Below are 18,023 nucleotides of genomic sequence, written 5' to 3'. Positions count from 1 at the left end.
TCGTTTAGAAGCAATAAAAAACATGGCCGCCTTTTTTGTGACGTAAACTAGTAAAAATACAGTTCCATTATCCCTCGATAAAGTAAAACAAATGGAAAATCACACGGTATTCCCGATATCCAGAACACATTCCCACTAACAAGAGGGGGTTTACAAATTGTATGCTCTTCGAGCGTGAAATGATCTGGGGTAAGTCCGTTTCTCACTATAATTAGTTTCCTTTGGTACATATACCCTTGTTTATAACTATAACGCAGCAACGCATCTAGCTAACTTAAAAACGTTACGTACGTAACGTTTTCACAAAAAAGGCAGCCTTGTTTTGTTATTGCTTCTAAACGAGGTATTAATATATTTTATCTTCACTATAGGTATATCATGAAATTCTATTTTCTATTTTTCCCTATCTTGGTTGGATGAATATAGTCATAATATTAAAGAGTTTTATTTTTTGAAAGGCGTTCAATTTATTTTTGTCTTGTGCATTTTTTTTTTTATTTACGTAACGTTAAAAGAGGCACCAATGACGCGCGCCCTCCGCATCCTCAATGTCATATCAGAGCAATGTGATTTGTATTGTTGCGCTCTGAGTGAATTCACGAGGATCGCAATGTGGGTTATTTGTTACCCGAATAGGTAATTAAATATTATAATGTTAAGATTATGTAAAAAAAAAAAGCTACACTATCGCATTAGGTTTAAGTAATCTGTAATGATAGTGTTAGAATAAGAATATAAATAAATAAATAAATAAAACTTCAAAAATTCAAAATTCATTTATTTCAAGTATGAAAACCTCCCTGGCGCAGCGGTGAGCGCTGTGAATTTAAATAGGAGGTCTCGGGTTCGATTCCCGGCAGGGGCAATTTGGGAATTTATAACATCTGAATTTTCTCTGGTCTGCTGGGAGGCTTTGGCCGTGGCTAGTTACCACCCTACCGACAAAGACGTCCCGCTAAGCGATTTGGTGTTCCGGTGCGATGTTGCGTAGAAACCTATTAGGGGTATGTCTCCCATACTCCCTAACAGGTAAGCTCACTACCATCTTAGCATTTTGCTTACTGTGTAGCTACTAGCATTTCTTAATTTTTGCTTAGGCCGTTTTTTTTTTATAAGACATAAATAGAGTTTACCGTACACATAGAAGACTATTTGTGCAGAAAATCTCACTCAAATTCTCTTGCTAACGAAAATATCTAAAACTTTGTTACCCAATCCATATGCTTTGATATGCAAAAAGTAAAAACTTTTATCATGACAACCGAGCAACTTTATTATATCTTGAAAGCTCTCCTTATCTCTCTATCTGATTTGATCGCACTGGGATATGGGAGTAAATCCGAGCTTTCTAACGAAGCCCATAGTTGACCACCATGTTTGGTATAAAACTTCTTACAACTGGCGATACGCAATGTTAGACTGCTATTATAAGTTAGTGATTGGAGAAGCGTGGTCGGTCTATGCTCTACAATTTTTGTTGTATGAGAAATGCCTGTGCGGACTTCAATAGTATGTTGATGACAGTGGCGTGCATAGCGGGTATGCACAGATTATATAAAATGAAAAAAACCTCCATTACAAAAAGCCTACCCTTAAGCATTTATAACTTTTACTGTAGTTTTTCTTTATTTTTTGTCATCTGCATACCCTGTACATACCCTCTATGCACGCCATTGGTTGATGAGGATGAACTGATACTATAAAATCCACTTGCAATAACCATATAAGTTACATCTATACATTATGTATATAATATATTATGTATTAATACATACGAGTACATCGCCATCCAGCCCCAAAATAAGCGTAGCTAGTTGTGTGGGTACTTAGTTGACTAATGAATATTTTTTTTTATGAATAATATACATAAATACTTATAATAAAAAGATAACCATCCAGACAATGAAAAACATTTATGTTCATCACAAAAAGATTTTCCAGTTGTGGGAATCACTGCCACTGCCCACTGCAGAGTCACTGCCCACTGCGCCAATCGGCCAGCCGTATAGATAATATATTATGAGAAAGACCCGTATAAACAAACCGACATCGAGCTAAGGATAGTTTCTCAAGTTTGGTCTTAAGCATGGATTAATCGATAGTTGAGAACCTGTTTTTAGTCTATGTCGATTTATTAATAGAGGCCAAAGATGGAGGCCAAATGCGGTTTGGCTCATTAGGCTAACCGAGGACGCTGCGAGATAATAGCGATTTTTATTATTAGTCTGATCAATGTGAATAGACTAATATATTTAGTAAAAAATTATAGTTTATTATAATATTAGATCTACCTTTACCTAAGTTTAAACAATATATGAAAACATTTTTTACCAGTCGTGGTTAAAAGTGAGCTGAGTTTCTGGTTGGCTTAGTAGAATCTGCCTTCCAAACCGGTGGTAGAATCTCTACAAACAGACTGACTTGACATTTCAAAAGTGCTTATAAACTGGGCCTACTTGAAATAAATGAATTTTTATTTTATTTTATTTTTTATTAGAATAATCCCACCACCAAATTTAGTAACGCTATATTTAGTAGTATTATAAAACAGACTATATAATTCGATCGTAATTCAAAACGTAGTCTGCACTTTATAATTTGTAAACATGTTATATCTGTTGTATCTATCCTCTTACATACAGTTCACGTTATACCTTAACATTTTCTTTTGAAATATTTATGTAATTTAGGAAAGCGATCTCAAAGAAACGAGCATTATTAACAATAGCTTATTGACCCAGTGAGGTGGATATTATTAATTATCGTTCCAAAATAACTCTCAAGTTAAGATTATGCGCGGAAGAAATACTAAATACTAGGGATGCATGAGTGAATAGTGAATATATAACGAGTATGTAGATTATGCGGAACTGAATTATGTCTCAAACGCTGGTCTTATGTATGTAAAACAGAGGAACGTCGCAGGAAACAACATTTCCTATTAACAAAGGGATTATAAACTCCATTCGAGCTTAAAATGCTCTTGCGTAAATCTCCTTGCAATATTTAATTTGCTTCGGAATCTCTTTTGTCATTTTATAAATCTAGACCCTTGATTTTGACGGTCGATTGGCGCAGTGGGCAGCGACGCTACTTTCTGAGTCAAAGTCGTGGGTTCCCACAACTGAAAATGTTTGTGTGATGAACATGACTGTTTTTCAGTGTCTTGGTGTTTATATGTATATTACAAGTATTTATGTATATTGTTCATTAGAAAAATATTCATCACTCATCTTAGTACACATAACACGCTACCCTTACTTTGCGGCTACGAGTAGATGGCGATGTGTATACTGTCGTAGTATATTTATTTTTATTTTATACTTTAAAGTGGGTAAAGGTACATATACTTATCCCTAATAATCTTATTAATAGGAAAATGTTGTATGTTTGTCCTTCCTTCACGCCTTAACTAAACAACCAATCAAACTGATTTTTAGCATAGAGTTAGTCGAAAAGACGGGAAGTAACATAGGCTACATTGTATCCTAGGAATACAAACGGTTCCCACGGGATTTGTAAAAACGAAGAACGCGGGCAACAGCTATTCAAATATATTAGAGACCAGAGCTTAATTCAATTTGATTTTATATTTTACAAGTTTACAAGATTACTAAGAAGAAGAAGAATATTCGTAAAAAAAAAATTAACAACATCAGGAGTTCCTGTACAATTTTTAATTTATGATATTATTTTATGAAAAATCAAAATTTACTTTGGAAATAACGCTCGAGTTATGCTTATTTACAAAAAAAGAAAATATACTTCGTCATATCAACCCATTACCGGCCCACGGTAGGAGACCCACGGGTCTCCGGGTCACTACAGGGCGTGCCCTGTCTGCGTCTCCTCGCACAATGAGAAGGAGCTAGGGCCGTAGTCCACCACGCTGGCCCAGAACGGATTGGTGGGCTCCGCATACGCTTGAGTACATTATCGAAAACTCTCAGGCATGCAAGTTTAATTTTGTTAAGCTTTTTTATTTTATTTTATATTTGTTTAGTTAGCAAGTGATATTTTTGTTACTTAAAACGCACATAACATAGAAAGTTAGAGGTGCGTGCTGGGATTCGAACTCGTCCCCCGGAAAGTGGAGTCGAGCCACTGGGCTATCGCCGCTTAGAAAAAAATACACATATTTAGGAATAAGTACTAGGAATGCATGAGTGTATAGGAAATATGTTAAGTCGTATATGCAAAACGGAATTAAGTCTCAAACGCTGGTCTCAAGCATGTAAAAGAGATAGACGTCGCACGGAACAACGTTTCCCAGTAAACAAAGGGACTATTAACTCCATTCCAGCATCAAATACTCTGGCGTAAGTTTCTCCGGTATAATTAGTTTGCTTCGGAACCTCGTTCCGTTATTCTATGCTATTTTATTTTGCTCGATATCCTTGAAGAGTAAAATTAATTATTTTTTAAATGATCTCAACTAACATATAGTAATGCGTGCAGGGAATGTACAGATAGGGTAAGTGAGCAGATGATATACAATGAAAAAAATCTACGAGTTATAAAAAACTTAAAGATCGGCATTGTAAAAATTATAAAATGCTTACCCTTAAGTTCTTATAATATACTAGAGATTTTCTTGATTTTATATCATCTGCATACCCTGTGCATATACTATGCACCCCCTCGCTATACCATATAATACATTTACTAAATGATATCTAGGTAAACTAGATGAATTTTTTAATAGGTCATTTTATCACGAAAACTATAACTTTTAGATGGATAAATTTACTTCAAAATGGCTTAAAAACTACTATTTTTTTTAAAACAATAATAAACCAATTTTAATTTAACCAAAAAGTGAGTTAGTAAGTTGGTTAAGTACTAACTAACTCACTATTTTGTATCTTGGCATCTCAAACGATTTGGCATTTTGGTGCGATGTCTCGTATGATATAACTGACATACCTTTACTAGATTAGCCCGCTACAATCTTAAACTGTATCACCACTTACAGCCAGGGAGCTTGCAGTTATGGGCTAAAGTTAAACAAAAAAACCTAACGAATGCAACTTTAACATACTTATCCTTATTTTTACTTTATCCAATAAAGTATTAAATAAATCTCTGAAATGCTACAAATAGACAAATACTAAAAAACCAGGTCAACATAAAATAACATGTATTTAAGTACAATCCTCTTATCACAGTACCACGCATCTATTTTTTTAAAGCATAGATTTTTATATAGCCTCGGCCTCTCATTCAACTTTGCTGGAACTTTCCAATAGCAGTTTTATTTTCTTTCAATAACTATCACTTATCTGCACTTCAGTTTCGAGTAGGTTTGAACACGATACGATTTTTATATAAAAAGTTATTATTAAAAAAAAATATTAGAATTGTTTAAACTAAAAATAGAACAGCTATTTTTATTTAAAACATTTATAATAATATCATAACCTTAATTATTTGCTTCTTAGATTCCAAGTAGCTTGACTAGTCAACCGGATGGTCCCAGGGAAGTGACGACACTTGCCGCACAGGCTAACTTAGTGCAAGTGTCAAAGCACTTCGTAGTTCTGTGAGGGAGAGTTCTCAGCGGTTGTTCAGTGCTTGGTATCCTTTGTCTCTTTGACACTCTAAACTTAAGGTGTCAGGAGATGGTGGCTGCGTGCTATGTGGTCGGTGGGAGTTCACCTTAGCTAATTAAATATTTTTGACGTAATAACTATTGTAAATAATTATTAATATGTATACGAATACAATTTAACCAATTTATATTGATATGCATTTTGAACCGCCTAAAACAGTCCACTGCTGGAGGAAATGTTTCTCCAAACGTGAGGGTTTGCTTAAACTCACCACGCTGGGCAGATAGGTTGGTGATCGCATAGATGGTGGAGTAGTAGCACAGAGGATACTGCTGCCCATATTTCGTTATATACCTTAGTCGCCTCGTACAATACCCGCGGAAATTGTAGTAAAAGTGTATAAAGGTAATACACCATCTATCAATACGAATAATATTGGAATTTAAATCATATAATTTTTTTTTTATTCTTCTACAAGTTAGTCCTTAACTGCAATCTCACCTGTCGGTAAGTGGATGATGCAGCCAAGATGGTAGTGAGATAACCTGTTAGGGAGTATGGTAGCCATATCCCTACCCCTCCCTGTCGGTTTCTACGCGACATCGCACCGAAACACTAAATCGCTTAGCGGCACGTCTTCGTTGGTAGCGTGGTAACTAGACGCGGCCAAAGCCTCCCACCAGACTAGACCAGGGAAAATTCAGAAATTATAAATTCCCAAATTTACCCTGCCGGGAATCGAACCTGGGACCTCCTACTTAAATTCACAGCGCACACCGTTGCGCCAGGGAGGTCGTCAATTATAAGTTAAGTAATAAACGTTATGTTATTTTCTTTATTTTCCAATCCTGTTAAGCTATTGATTCCATCATGATGATAGTAATGATACTGGCAAATACTTTTCTAGAACATTCTTTTCACTTTTAATTTGTGGGACTTCATAGTACGGGTAGCGAGGAAAACAAAAGCCGGAAGGCCATTCCAGATCTTTGCGAATCGCGTTAGAAACGAGGAAGCAAAAAGTTCGTACGCGTTGATGGGATATCTATAGCGTAATGGTGTAGACCTTTTCGATGTCTCACGATTTATAGTAAGGATGGACCGTAGTCGAATACTTTACGGAATATATCTTATCTAAGCGACGATGCTCACAACTTAGAAATCACATATTAAATAAAAAAAATATTCTTGCCAATGATTTTGAAGTCTCGGGAAGGTTTAAACGGTGAGAAAAACAGTCGTGCTTGTCACTGTGCTCCTCCTAAACAGGTAGACCGTTTTTGATGTAATTTTATGTATATTTCAATGCGCTATTGGATAGTTTGATTACATAGTTGGATCCGCTAGGTGGCGCTGCTTTACGAGGACGACGTCTTCCGAGTCCACTGGTTGGTAATAAAATTCAATATATATAAAAAGGTTATTGCTCATTGTTATTCTCACTAAATATACTATATATGTAAAGAACTCTTTTCTCGAGTTCATATATCGAACCTTTTCTGAAAGTCACCAATGTTTTTACAGTGATAAGTGACATAAGGAAAAGGATGTTTAAGAAGAAATTATTATGATTTTAAAGACCTGAAGTAAGGGCTTTAAATGTTGTTTCTTGTATTTTCACAGAAACGCAATATCGTCTTTATTTCAACTACCCATTGAAGGGAGTATTATAAACATTATTATATATATATATATACTATCAATATATTTTATATTATATATATATATATATATATAAATATTTATTTAATTCTTCTGTACTTCGTCTCCTAGCTAAACCGATTTTGATGTAATTTTGTGCGTACATTTCAATGATTTCCCTGATTATTTGCTAAAATTATTGAACCCGTTAGGTGGCACTGCCTTACCAGGACAAAGTCTGTCGGGTCCAACTGTTTTTTATAAAATGAACTTCAACTGATTGAAGTCAACTGCAGGACATAGGTCTTTTGTAGGAAGTTCTAAAATCCACAGTCCTGGGCCGCTTGTTTCCAGCGGCTTCCAGCGACTCGTTTGATGTCGTATGTCCACCTCGTTGCGGGCTGACCGACGCTGCGTTTACCTTTGGGGCTCGCCAATCCAGCACCTTGGAACCCTAATATCCATCAGTTCTCCGAGCTATGTGCTCCGCCCAATTCAATTTTAGCTTTGCGATTCGCTGAGCTATGTTGGTAACTCTGGCTCTTCTAAGGATCTCCTCATTTCTTATTTGATCACCTAGAGACACTCCCAACATAGCTCTCTCCATCGCCCGCTGAGTGACTTTGGCCTTGCTTATGAGGTAAATGGTAATAAAATGAACTCACTTGTCATGAAAGTGTTTGTTACTAGTTGCGTAGGAATCGAAGATATAATTGAGCATCGGGGACTCTGCCTTCCCCTTTCGGCTTGTGATGCGACGTAGCTTCGTCTGCGGGTTGTGGAAAACAGTGGGTGGCATCGTGCTTTGCGCCAGGTACGCGGGTTCAGTTCCCGGTGGGGCTGCAACAAAAACAAATTTCAGTTTAGACTGAATTACATACAAAAAAGACACTTCGTCATCATCATCTTGCACGGAAATTAACAGAACTTATTCATGAGTCAAGTACACGCACTGACATTGTGCACCTAATTAGTAACTTATTAGTGTAGTTTATATTTATGGGCGACTAGCGCAGTGAACAGCGACCCTGCTTTCTGGAAACAAACAATTCACAACTGAAAAATGTCCGTGTGATGAACATGAATGTTTTTCAGAGTCTGGGTGTTTATGTGTATATTATAAGTATTTATGTATACATTATTCATAAAAGTATTCATCAGTCGTCTTAGTAGCAATAACACAAGCTACGATTACTTTGGGGCTATATTTATATTTATTTATATATTTTTCTGCCATACACCTAAACATGTTAACCCGGTGCCATCTTAGCCTGCAAAATCACTTAGTACCAGTTAAGATTGCAGTCAGAGGCTTACTTGTTAGTACTTGAGTATGGACGCCTGATAATATTATTATAATATAATAATGTAACATTACAATAAAACGCAATACTGACCCGCTAGCACTAGATGGTTAGTTGTAGTTGCGTGAAATGTAAATCGCGCTAAAGAGATTTTTTCCCACTAGTACAAGACGGTGCCGCGGATAAACAATGTCAATCACTAGCGGTACCTGACTGCGGTGCTTCAGCAAACGCTTTCCTCTCGGAGACACTTACCGGACGCTGTAGTTAGGAACCTTGCTAGGCGAGCCTACGGGACGTGCTTCCAGCTATTGCTTCCACTGCGTGGGACGTTAGCCGGGGACACTGTTCTAGACTGTCAAGTAATTCTAAGTGCACTCTTAATATAACTTTGTTCTTCACACGTGTCTTATAATTATGCGCCTCGCACCGTTTGCCCCGTCACGTAGAATTGGTTACAATAATAATATAATATAATAATAAAAATCATTTATTCACACGATTATTAAACAGTAACAGAAATCACTATTTAATATAAACTGGTGATATCACTATTAAGCTACGAACACCCCGTTCGATCTGGTCGAGGTCGAATGTAAAGGAGCCTATCATAGCAACGGGTACAAGTTCTTAAAAAGGAAGTAGGTCTAAAAAACTGAATTCATTAATAAAAACCTTTAAAATGGTAGATACAATATTCATTTCATTGAGATCGGTTAATGTACATTTATTTATTAAAATTGCTTTAGTAATATTTAATGAATGAATATATAATTACTTTTATTTATTTATATAAAACATGTAGCTACCTAAATGTTAAACTACACGAATGAAATTTAAATTTATTTCGTCAATATATTTAATCTTGACGTAAATTGATGACGCTTGCAAAGATTAGGTACAAGATTATAGTTTAATGAAAAAGATCTAAACATATGACATATTGGATTTCCGTTTATTGAGCTTAATTGAATATTTCCATTTATTTATTTATTATTTGAAACAAATTTATTGCATTAAAACAACTTTATTGGCCTTTTCACTAGAAGTGATCTCCACCAGGCTACCTTAACTAATGGAATAACGCAATAAGTGACGGGAAATCGCAATTCTTTAAATACATACACACAAAAAAAATACATTATTAAATAAAAGTTTGTTTAGGTCAGTAAATTTTTTATTTCCCACAGAATTCCAATATTTCTGTTTATGGATTTACTACTGTTATTTATATATGAACGGAATCCATTGTTAGATATTTGCACTATTTGTAAGCTAATAATGAACGCAAATAGGTATTGATAAGCTAGAAACAATAATACGTGTATGAATTGATAAAATACCTCTTGCACGATTACATTTTATTTTTAATATATATTTAATTTTTAATTCGATTCCAGTACCTTAAGACCCTAACGTACATCGGTTCTCCGAGCTATGTGCCCTGCCCATTGCCACTTCAGCTTCGCGACACGCTGAGCTAGGTCGTCTCTGTGGCTTAATTTTGAATTATGAGTTATTTACTATGCATACCTGTGATATGTACATGGGCGGCAACCGCCCTCGTGAGCAGCGCCGCTAGCAGCACGATGCGGTGCATGCCGCTGCATCCTACCCGCTCAGCAGGCCATCTGCAACGAACGGACAATCCGTCAGTACAAGCATTGCACCTACCCAATATTTGCCGTTCAGGAGGGTGAGCAGTTCAATGACCTTCATCACTCCCATTACCGGCCCACTACAGGGCACGGGTCGCCTCCCACAATTAGAAAGGGTTAAGGCTGTAGTCCACCACGCTCGCCCACGGCCCAGTGCGGATAGGTGGATTACACATACCTTTTGAGGACGTTATGTAGAACTCTCAGGCAAGAAGAAGAAGAAGAAGAAACACTTTATTGCACGTATAACATACAGGAAAAGAAACAGTAAGGAGTATACAGTACACAATGTAGACATGCAAAGGCGGCCTTATTGCTGCAAGCAATCTCTTACAGGCAACCTTTGTAGATAGGACTTACAGCAAGAGAACGGGATAGTGCCAAGAGTGTTGATAGATATACATAAATACCAAAATGTAAAGATACAAATACATATATAATTTAAATAAATATACGTAATATATAAAATATACCTACATGATATATAAATAGAAAATATACATAATATATATAATAAATACATAACAAACATAATATATATTAGTAGATTTTAACACACAGTTAAAAAAAAAAAAAAAAAAAAATAAGAATATAAAGAATCTACTTCAAATTTCATCACTCAAAGAGAGGTAGTAGTCCTTCAGACGACTCTTAAATATCGGAAGGGAACTACTTCCACGGATTTCAGCAGGCAGATTGTTCCAGAGCATAACTGCTTTAAAGGTGAAAGAATTACTGAAGAACTTCGTTTTACTAAAAGGGAGTACCAGACGGTTACCAAGGCGGGATCGAAGGTTGGAATGAGAAGATGAGTCAGAAATAAAGCAAAAACGATCCCTTAAATAAGAGGGAGATAAATGACTATAAAGAATAGAATAAAAGAAGGAAAGTAGATGAACTTCACGGCGTAAACGGATAGGCAACCATTTTAGTCTAGCTCGGTACTCCGATATGTGATCAAATTTACGCAGTCCAAACACAAACCGGATGCATAAATTTTGAAGGCGCTCGAGCTTATTAAGAAGTTCTTCGGTAAGGTCAGGATAGCATGAGTCTGCATAATCCAGTATAGGAAGAAGAAGAGATTGGGCAAGAGAAATTTTAGTTTTAATAGGAAGGAAATTTTTCCAACGATTTAAGTACCCAATCGAAGCAAAGATTTTTCGACTCACCTCAGCTACCTGTGGGGACCACGACAGATTATTGTCTATGACGAGGCCAAGATTTTTTACAAAAGTACTCGGAATCAAATTTGTGTTGTTAAACTGGACAGAGGGCAAGGTACAGAAATTCACCTTAGCTAACTGCTGACGGCTGCCTATAATAATAACCTGAGACTTATGCGGATTTACGCAAAGTCCATGTGAATTGCTCCATGTGTAGATACTGCGCAGGTCATTATTTAACTGAAAGATTGCTTCAGAAACATTGAGAGCAGGGGCAGCGACATAAACTTGCAAATCATCAGCATAAAGATGAAAGCTAGAAGTGAGGAGCTTAGAAACAGAGTTTATAAAAATGGCAAAGAGCAGAGGAGAAAGTACGCCGCCTTGTGGAACACCAGCAGTAAGTGAGGAAAGAGTGGAGAATTTATTGTCACTATGCACACACTGCTGACGCCCAAACAAATAGCTACGGAACCATTCAATAGCACCCCGAGAAATGTTAAGTGATTTCATGATAGCAAGAAGGATATCAAAATCCACAGTGTTAAAAGCGTTACTGAAATCTAATAGAGCAAGAACTGTGACAAGTTGATTGTCCATGTTAGCCCGAATATCGTCGCAAACTTTTACAAGAGCGGTAACAGTGCTGTGGCAGCGCCTAAAGCCAGACTGGTACGGGCTTAGGATACTGTTGCTTACCAGGTAAGAATTAAGCTGGTCATGTACAATACGTTCCAAGACCTTTGATAAAAAGGGAAGTATAGAGATAGGGCGATATTGAGAGAAAGAAACAGGATTTTTAGACTTAGGCAAGGGAATAACGTGAGCTTTACGCCAAACTATAGGAAACTCGCCAGAAAACAAGGAGAAGTTGAAAATATGTGTAAGTACAGGCACTACAGTATCTAGACTCAGCATAATCATTTTACGGTTAATTCCATCACACCCGGAAGCATTAGACTTAATGGCCAGAATGTGCTTTTTGACCTCAGCCGCAGTAACAGGTTGAAACCCAAATGAGGGACAGTTTAAAGGAGATAGAGAGTTGATACGAAATAAAGTGCTGCATTTAACCTGGAGATCCAAAGGCGACACCGAAGTAAAATGACGATTTAGGGCGTCTATATCCAAATTACAGGGAGCACTGTAGCGCTCCAGACCCCAGACCCGCTACTATTCTCAATAGAGGAGTAAATATAGCTCCGCTGCGCATTTCTACAAATTTTATTGCAGCGGTTACGCAGGTGTTTATATTTATTTAGATTACAGTATGTAGGATTACGTTTGTACTTTGACTTGGCGGCATTTCGCATCGCCATTAGTGCTCGGATATCTTCCGTCAACCATGGAGCAGGGAGATGCTTCAATTTAATTGGACGGAGCGGAGCGTGCTTGTCAAAAAGTATAGTTAAGATAGAATTGAAAATTGAGATCTTGTTATCGACTGTCACAGCGCTAAGGATGGAATCCCAATCAACGTTGCACAAATCAGACATGAAACAGTCGTTATTAAAATTCTTAAAACTACGCCGCATAACAATAGAAGGTTTATTTTTTGGAGGCCGAATTCTGTACGATAAATATATTAGGTCATGATATGAAAACGCCTCTGCTGAGAACTGCCCGTGAGTGGCAACGTGTTCAGTGGAAGAGGTAATCATTAAATCTAATTTAGATGGAGAGCAATTAGGAAAAAAGTGAGTAGCCTGAGATGGAAGTAAATGTAGATTAGCGCTATTTATTATGCTAAGGAGTCGCTTTGCTCGAGAGTCATCCTTAATTAAACAAGTATTAAAGTCACCCATAATGATGGTGTGATCAACAGTAGCAACATATTGTTCGAGGAGATTTTCAAAGTTATCAAAATAATTTATAGAGAGTGATGGACTATAGAATACGCCTAGTAAAAGTTTTAAACGCCCAAATAGCACTTCAATAAAAATGTGCTCAGAAGACTCAGAGTACTGGGGGGGAGACAAATTCAGAATTGTAAATGGAATATGGCTACGTAGGTAAATGGCAACACCCCCACCACCTTTTCCGGTACGATCATTGCGGATCAAATGAAAGTTAGGTAAAGAGTAGGAAGTAGATGGAAGACTGGGTTTGAGAAATGTTTCGGAGACGAGTATAGCATGAATATTTTTGTTATCAAACGTATCTAACAGATCCGTGAAGTGTGAGGGAATGCTTTGAGCATTAATATGAACGACATTGAAGTTTTTAGGAAGAGGAGAGAAAGTAGAGTCGAGAAGGGAACTAAGTGGAGCTGAAATACTGTGAAAGCTCTCATTAGGCGATGATGAAGATGAAGCAGTAAAAAAATCGTCGTCTGACCTATCATGAACACTGACGTTCAGACTCATAATTACCATTAAAAATATTAACAATAATATAAAATATATATAAATAAAAAATAAAATAAATAAAGTACAGTAAAAATAAATAAATGGTTAACTACTTGTAAAACTGTGTATGAAAACCACAGATTGTATTACCGGACAGCTACATAGGTAAGAGATTGCTACATCATTGGGCAACATTCTAAAATAAAGAACAAAAAATAAAAAATAATAATATTTAAATAATAAAAGAAAAAAAAAAAAAAACAAAATAAAGAGAAATATCCTATAAATAACCTAAAAATAATGAGAATATTTGCAAGAATTATGTTATGCAGATTGAGCTTCCAAGCACCAAGTGTTAAAAAAAAAAAAAAAAAAAAATTGAGTTTGTATCCTAAACAAAATAAAAAGAAAATACAGTATGATACAAGGTGCTTGTATACTCATTGGAATAATTTTCAGTAACAGCGTAAAAAGAAACGTAAGTATTATGACTATGGACCATGGATGCCAGAATGACAGTGACAGGTGACATTGATTATTTAAACAGTGATTGTCACAATAAATACACTAAATTAATTATTAGTACACCGGCACAAAAGCAAAGTAAATGTAGAAAAAAAATAAACATTAAGAGAATTACTTACTAGTTACTGCGACCATGGAGGCACTTAGAAAATTACAAAAGGAAATCGATTGCAAAACAAACAAAACAAAAACAAACAAAACAAGAATTACAACCTAATACAATAAAAACAGACTGGATCTCTGAGGAATATAATAACTATCGCTTGGCTATTTTCCGCTGCCGGTTCACTTTAACCATCTTGGGTCCCGTACTTGCAGAACTAGTAGAGGCAACAGCCTTAAGCGCCGGCGCAGGATCTTCAGATTCCGGAGCGAAAATGTTTAGCTCAGCCATAGTGAGAATATGTTTACGTGCCCCATCAGAACCAATGGCCACAATCCGGCCATCCTTCGTCCAGCACTTGGCAATGCCAAGACGTTGGCGAGCTGCCATAAAGACATCATGTCTTTCCTTAGTCAAGAATTCAGAGAGTGTGACCCCAGTGTTCTTAAAGCAAGTCTTACCAAACCACACTTTATTCCTGATGGATAGGTCACGGAATTTAATGAGGATTGCCCTCGCTTTGTCTGATCTGGGGCTTCCTAAGCGGTGGCAGCGGCTTATACACGTCTCGTCAATAGAAACCGTAGTGAGGTGCTCTGAGAGAATCTTGGTGATAGCTGCCTCTACCCTCTCATTCTTGCTCTCTGGCACACCATGGACTAGCAAAATTTTCCTCCTGCATCTCATCTCCATGTCATCATGCTGTCTTGAGAGAAGCTGAACTTGCGCCTGAAGTGCTTCAAGAGAAGATAGGATGAAACTTCTAAAGGCAGCGAACTGCGCATTTACATTAGATGAGGGGCTAGTTGCAGGGATGGAACTTTGAAGGCTTCGCTGAAATTCAGCCATCCGTTGATTAAAGTGCTCACCCAACTCAGTGACAGTTTGTTGAATCGATTCCATTGTGATATTATTATAGGTTAGGATGAAATGTGTAGAAGTGAAATTTAGTGTAAATAACTATTATAGGAAATAGTAGCTGGTAGGTAACACAATTTTAATACATTTATTTAACTTTTAATCACGATTATGTATTTAAATGAAAATTAAAACGAAGAGTGACAACGAAAAACGTGTGTTGTTATTTAACACCTACCCGCGAAAAAAAAAAAAAGCAGCAAGCAGGTTTCCTCACGATGTTTTCCTTCACCGTCGGAGCAAGTGATATTTTTAATTACTTAAAAAACGCACATGACTGATGTTGACTAAACTTAAGAATTATTCATTGCAAAATCAACATCTCCTGAGGATGCTCCGGTATCGGAACGAAACGTGCGTCGAGGGCACATTGCCATTTGGTGCGGAGTATAAGGATTGAATAAATTATAAATTACACCATACAGATTCTCCCGATTTTTGCGGAGTATAGCAAATTAAGCTTAATTTTCATAACGAACATTATTCATTGGTTCTATGCTCCTTTTGGTCTTAGCGTGATGATATGCAGCTTGTAGCCCTCCTCGATAAATGGGCTATGCAAAACGGGAAGAAGTTTTCAAATCGGACCAGTAGTTCCTGAGATCATCGCGTTAAAGTAAACGAACAAACTCTTCAGCTGTATATATTAGTTATAAGATTAGTTGTTTCCCGAGTTTTTTTTTTCGTTTACGTTTATTACGGCTTTTTACAGAACCCGTGGAATAAAGAGTACTCTTCTAAATTACTCTTCGTTCTTTCAATTAACTCTATGCCAAAATCACGCTGATTGGTTACTTAGGACGTAAAATAACGACAAACAAACACACAGATTTTCTCATTTATAATATTAATAAGGAAGTAAGGACTGGACGATCACCGCTATAGATACGAGACTAGCTTACAGAAACTTAATACGTAAATAAAGATTCGAGTACACCTCTTTCAGCGTAATGGGTGGAAGCGCAGCGTACACCAATATTAATTTAAGCTCCTACTGTCAAATGAAGTCGGTTCACAGGCATCAGCTTTAAACTATACGTACATTTTAATACAATTTAACTTTACGAAACGTATGCAGAACAGAGTGTCTCGTACCGTGGAACTTTTTACTTGGAACTTTTTACTCAGCACTTTCACCGTAATACCGTGCGCTTTAGAACAATGTATGTCAACAATTTTATTATTCTTCATATTCCTGCCTCCACTTCCTTCCATATTTATGGAGGCGAGCTGCAATAACTTTTAAATCTAATAAGGAAACAATGCTATGCATTGTTTTCTTCTTTTGTTCTGTACAAAACAGTTTTGTAAAGAAGATTATAATAATTGTAAAAATCTGTATACAGCGGTTGCCCGCTACTTCGTCTACGTTAACTATTGTTTTTACAAACCCTGCGAGAACCGTTTTTTATTATATTAAAAAGCAATTACATAACTTTTATGTATCTTCAATAGCATTCACAGCGAACTCCAAATTTTTCTACTTTGGGTTCGGGCAATTCTCTTACGGATCTCTAATTTTTGTGAAAATTAATTGATCTTTTGTAACTTTGTAAAAATTTAGCTTTCTATTCGAAAAAAATGGTTAAAATCTGTCCAGTAGTTTTGGAGCTTTTTAGGTACCTACAAAAATAACAAGCAAAAAATCTTTGCTTTTTATTATGTTAAGTATAGATATATTATTATGTTTTAAGTTTGAATACAAAATTGTGATCTAGTGCACTGTATGTGTATCGAACACACATCGCGTGACAAAAGTTAGCTGAGTTTACTTTTTCCACTACAAGTTAGATATTAATTTAAAACAACATAATGCCAACTCTAACCATTTGCCTCATTATCTGCAATTTCCTGCGGTTCCTAGCTTAAGCCAAATAGCTCAACCACTGTATTCAATTACGTTAGTTATAAAGTGTCATTCATTTAAGCTCTGTAGCAAATAAAAATTAAAGCAAACTTTATGCCTATTTGGCTAATACGCGAGATCAGATTAAAGTGTCAAGTGGCAATAATAAAATAGTGCTATGTATGTCTATTACTCGCATGCAAGTAGCTTGTTCGATGGGAACTCGGCCTTACTTATAATTTATTTATACTTAAACAGGTTTTAAATAAGATTATAGCATTTTTATTAAAAACAAAATAATGCTAACTCTAGCCATTTTGTCTCATTATCTGCAATTTCCTACGGTTCCTAGTTATGCTCACACACTGTATTCAATTACGTTAGTTACAATGTTACATTAATGGAAGCCCTGTAGCGTAGTGCCATATATAATTATAGCAAACTTTTCGCCTTTTTGTCGAACACGGGAGAGAAGATCAAAGTGTCAGTAGCAATAAAATAGCGCTATTCACGTCCATCAATGAATGAATGAATTAATTATTTAATATACTTTTATTACACACCACAAGAGTACATAAAAAAGAAAAGTATAACAAAACAACGTATACAATTACGCGGCCTTAATCGCGGTATTAATACTAGTATGCAAGTCACTTGAGACGCGGAACTCGTGGACTCTTATACAAATAGAGGTTTAAATAAGGTTATATAGGGATATTAATTAAAAACAACATAATGCCAACTCTAACCATTCTGCCTCATTATCTGCAATTTCCCGCGGTTCCTATTTAAGCTTAATCCATACAGCTCACCCGCAGTATTTAATTACGTTAGTTATAAAGTTTCATTCACTCGAGCCGTTGCTTAGTGCACTTTAGCAGCTTATATATTGTAAAGATGATACTGTGGTATCATCTTTACAATGATTCGTTTCGAGAAAAGGTCAGTTATGATTGACCCCA

General features: G+C 36.3%; 2 protein-coding genes across 2 annotated transcripts in view; both read right to left on the bottom strand.

Moving 5' to 3' along the window:
* LOC120633804 overlaps positions 1–10,097 on the bottom strand; it is a 61,317-nt gene extending 51,220 nt beyond the window's left edge. The window contains exons 1-2 of the mRNA XM_039904160.1: positions 10,031–10,097; positions 7,859–8,033 (exon numbers count right to left, since the gene is read on the bottom strand). Of these exons, the coding sequence (XP_039760094.1) occupies positions 7,859–8,033; positions 10,031–10,097 (242 nt within the window). The remainder of the gene's footprint in view (positions 1–7,858; positions 8,034–10,030) is intronic.
* Positions 10,098–14,450: 4,353 nt separating this feature from the next.
* Positions 14,451–15,371, bottom strand: LOC120633983. Its single transcript, XM_039904420.1, has one exon. It carries the CDS (start codon positions 15,198–15,200, stop codon positions 14,451–14,453), a length of 750 nt encoding a protein of 249 aa, XP_039760354.1. The 5' UTR covers positions 15,201–15,371.
* Between the last annotated feature and the right edge of the window lie 2,652 nt (positions 15,372–18,023).

Source organism: Pararge aegeria, chromosome 22, assembly GCF_905163445.1.
Source record: "Pararge aegeria chromosome 22, ilParAegt1.1, whole genome shotgun sequence".
NCBI lineage: Eukaryota > Metazoa > Arthropoda > Insecta > Lepidoptera > Nymphalidae > Pararge > Pararge aegeria.
The sequence above is the reverse complement of the archived record's forward strand: the minus strand, read 5'-3'. Positions and strand labels throughout refer to the sequence as shown.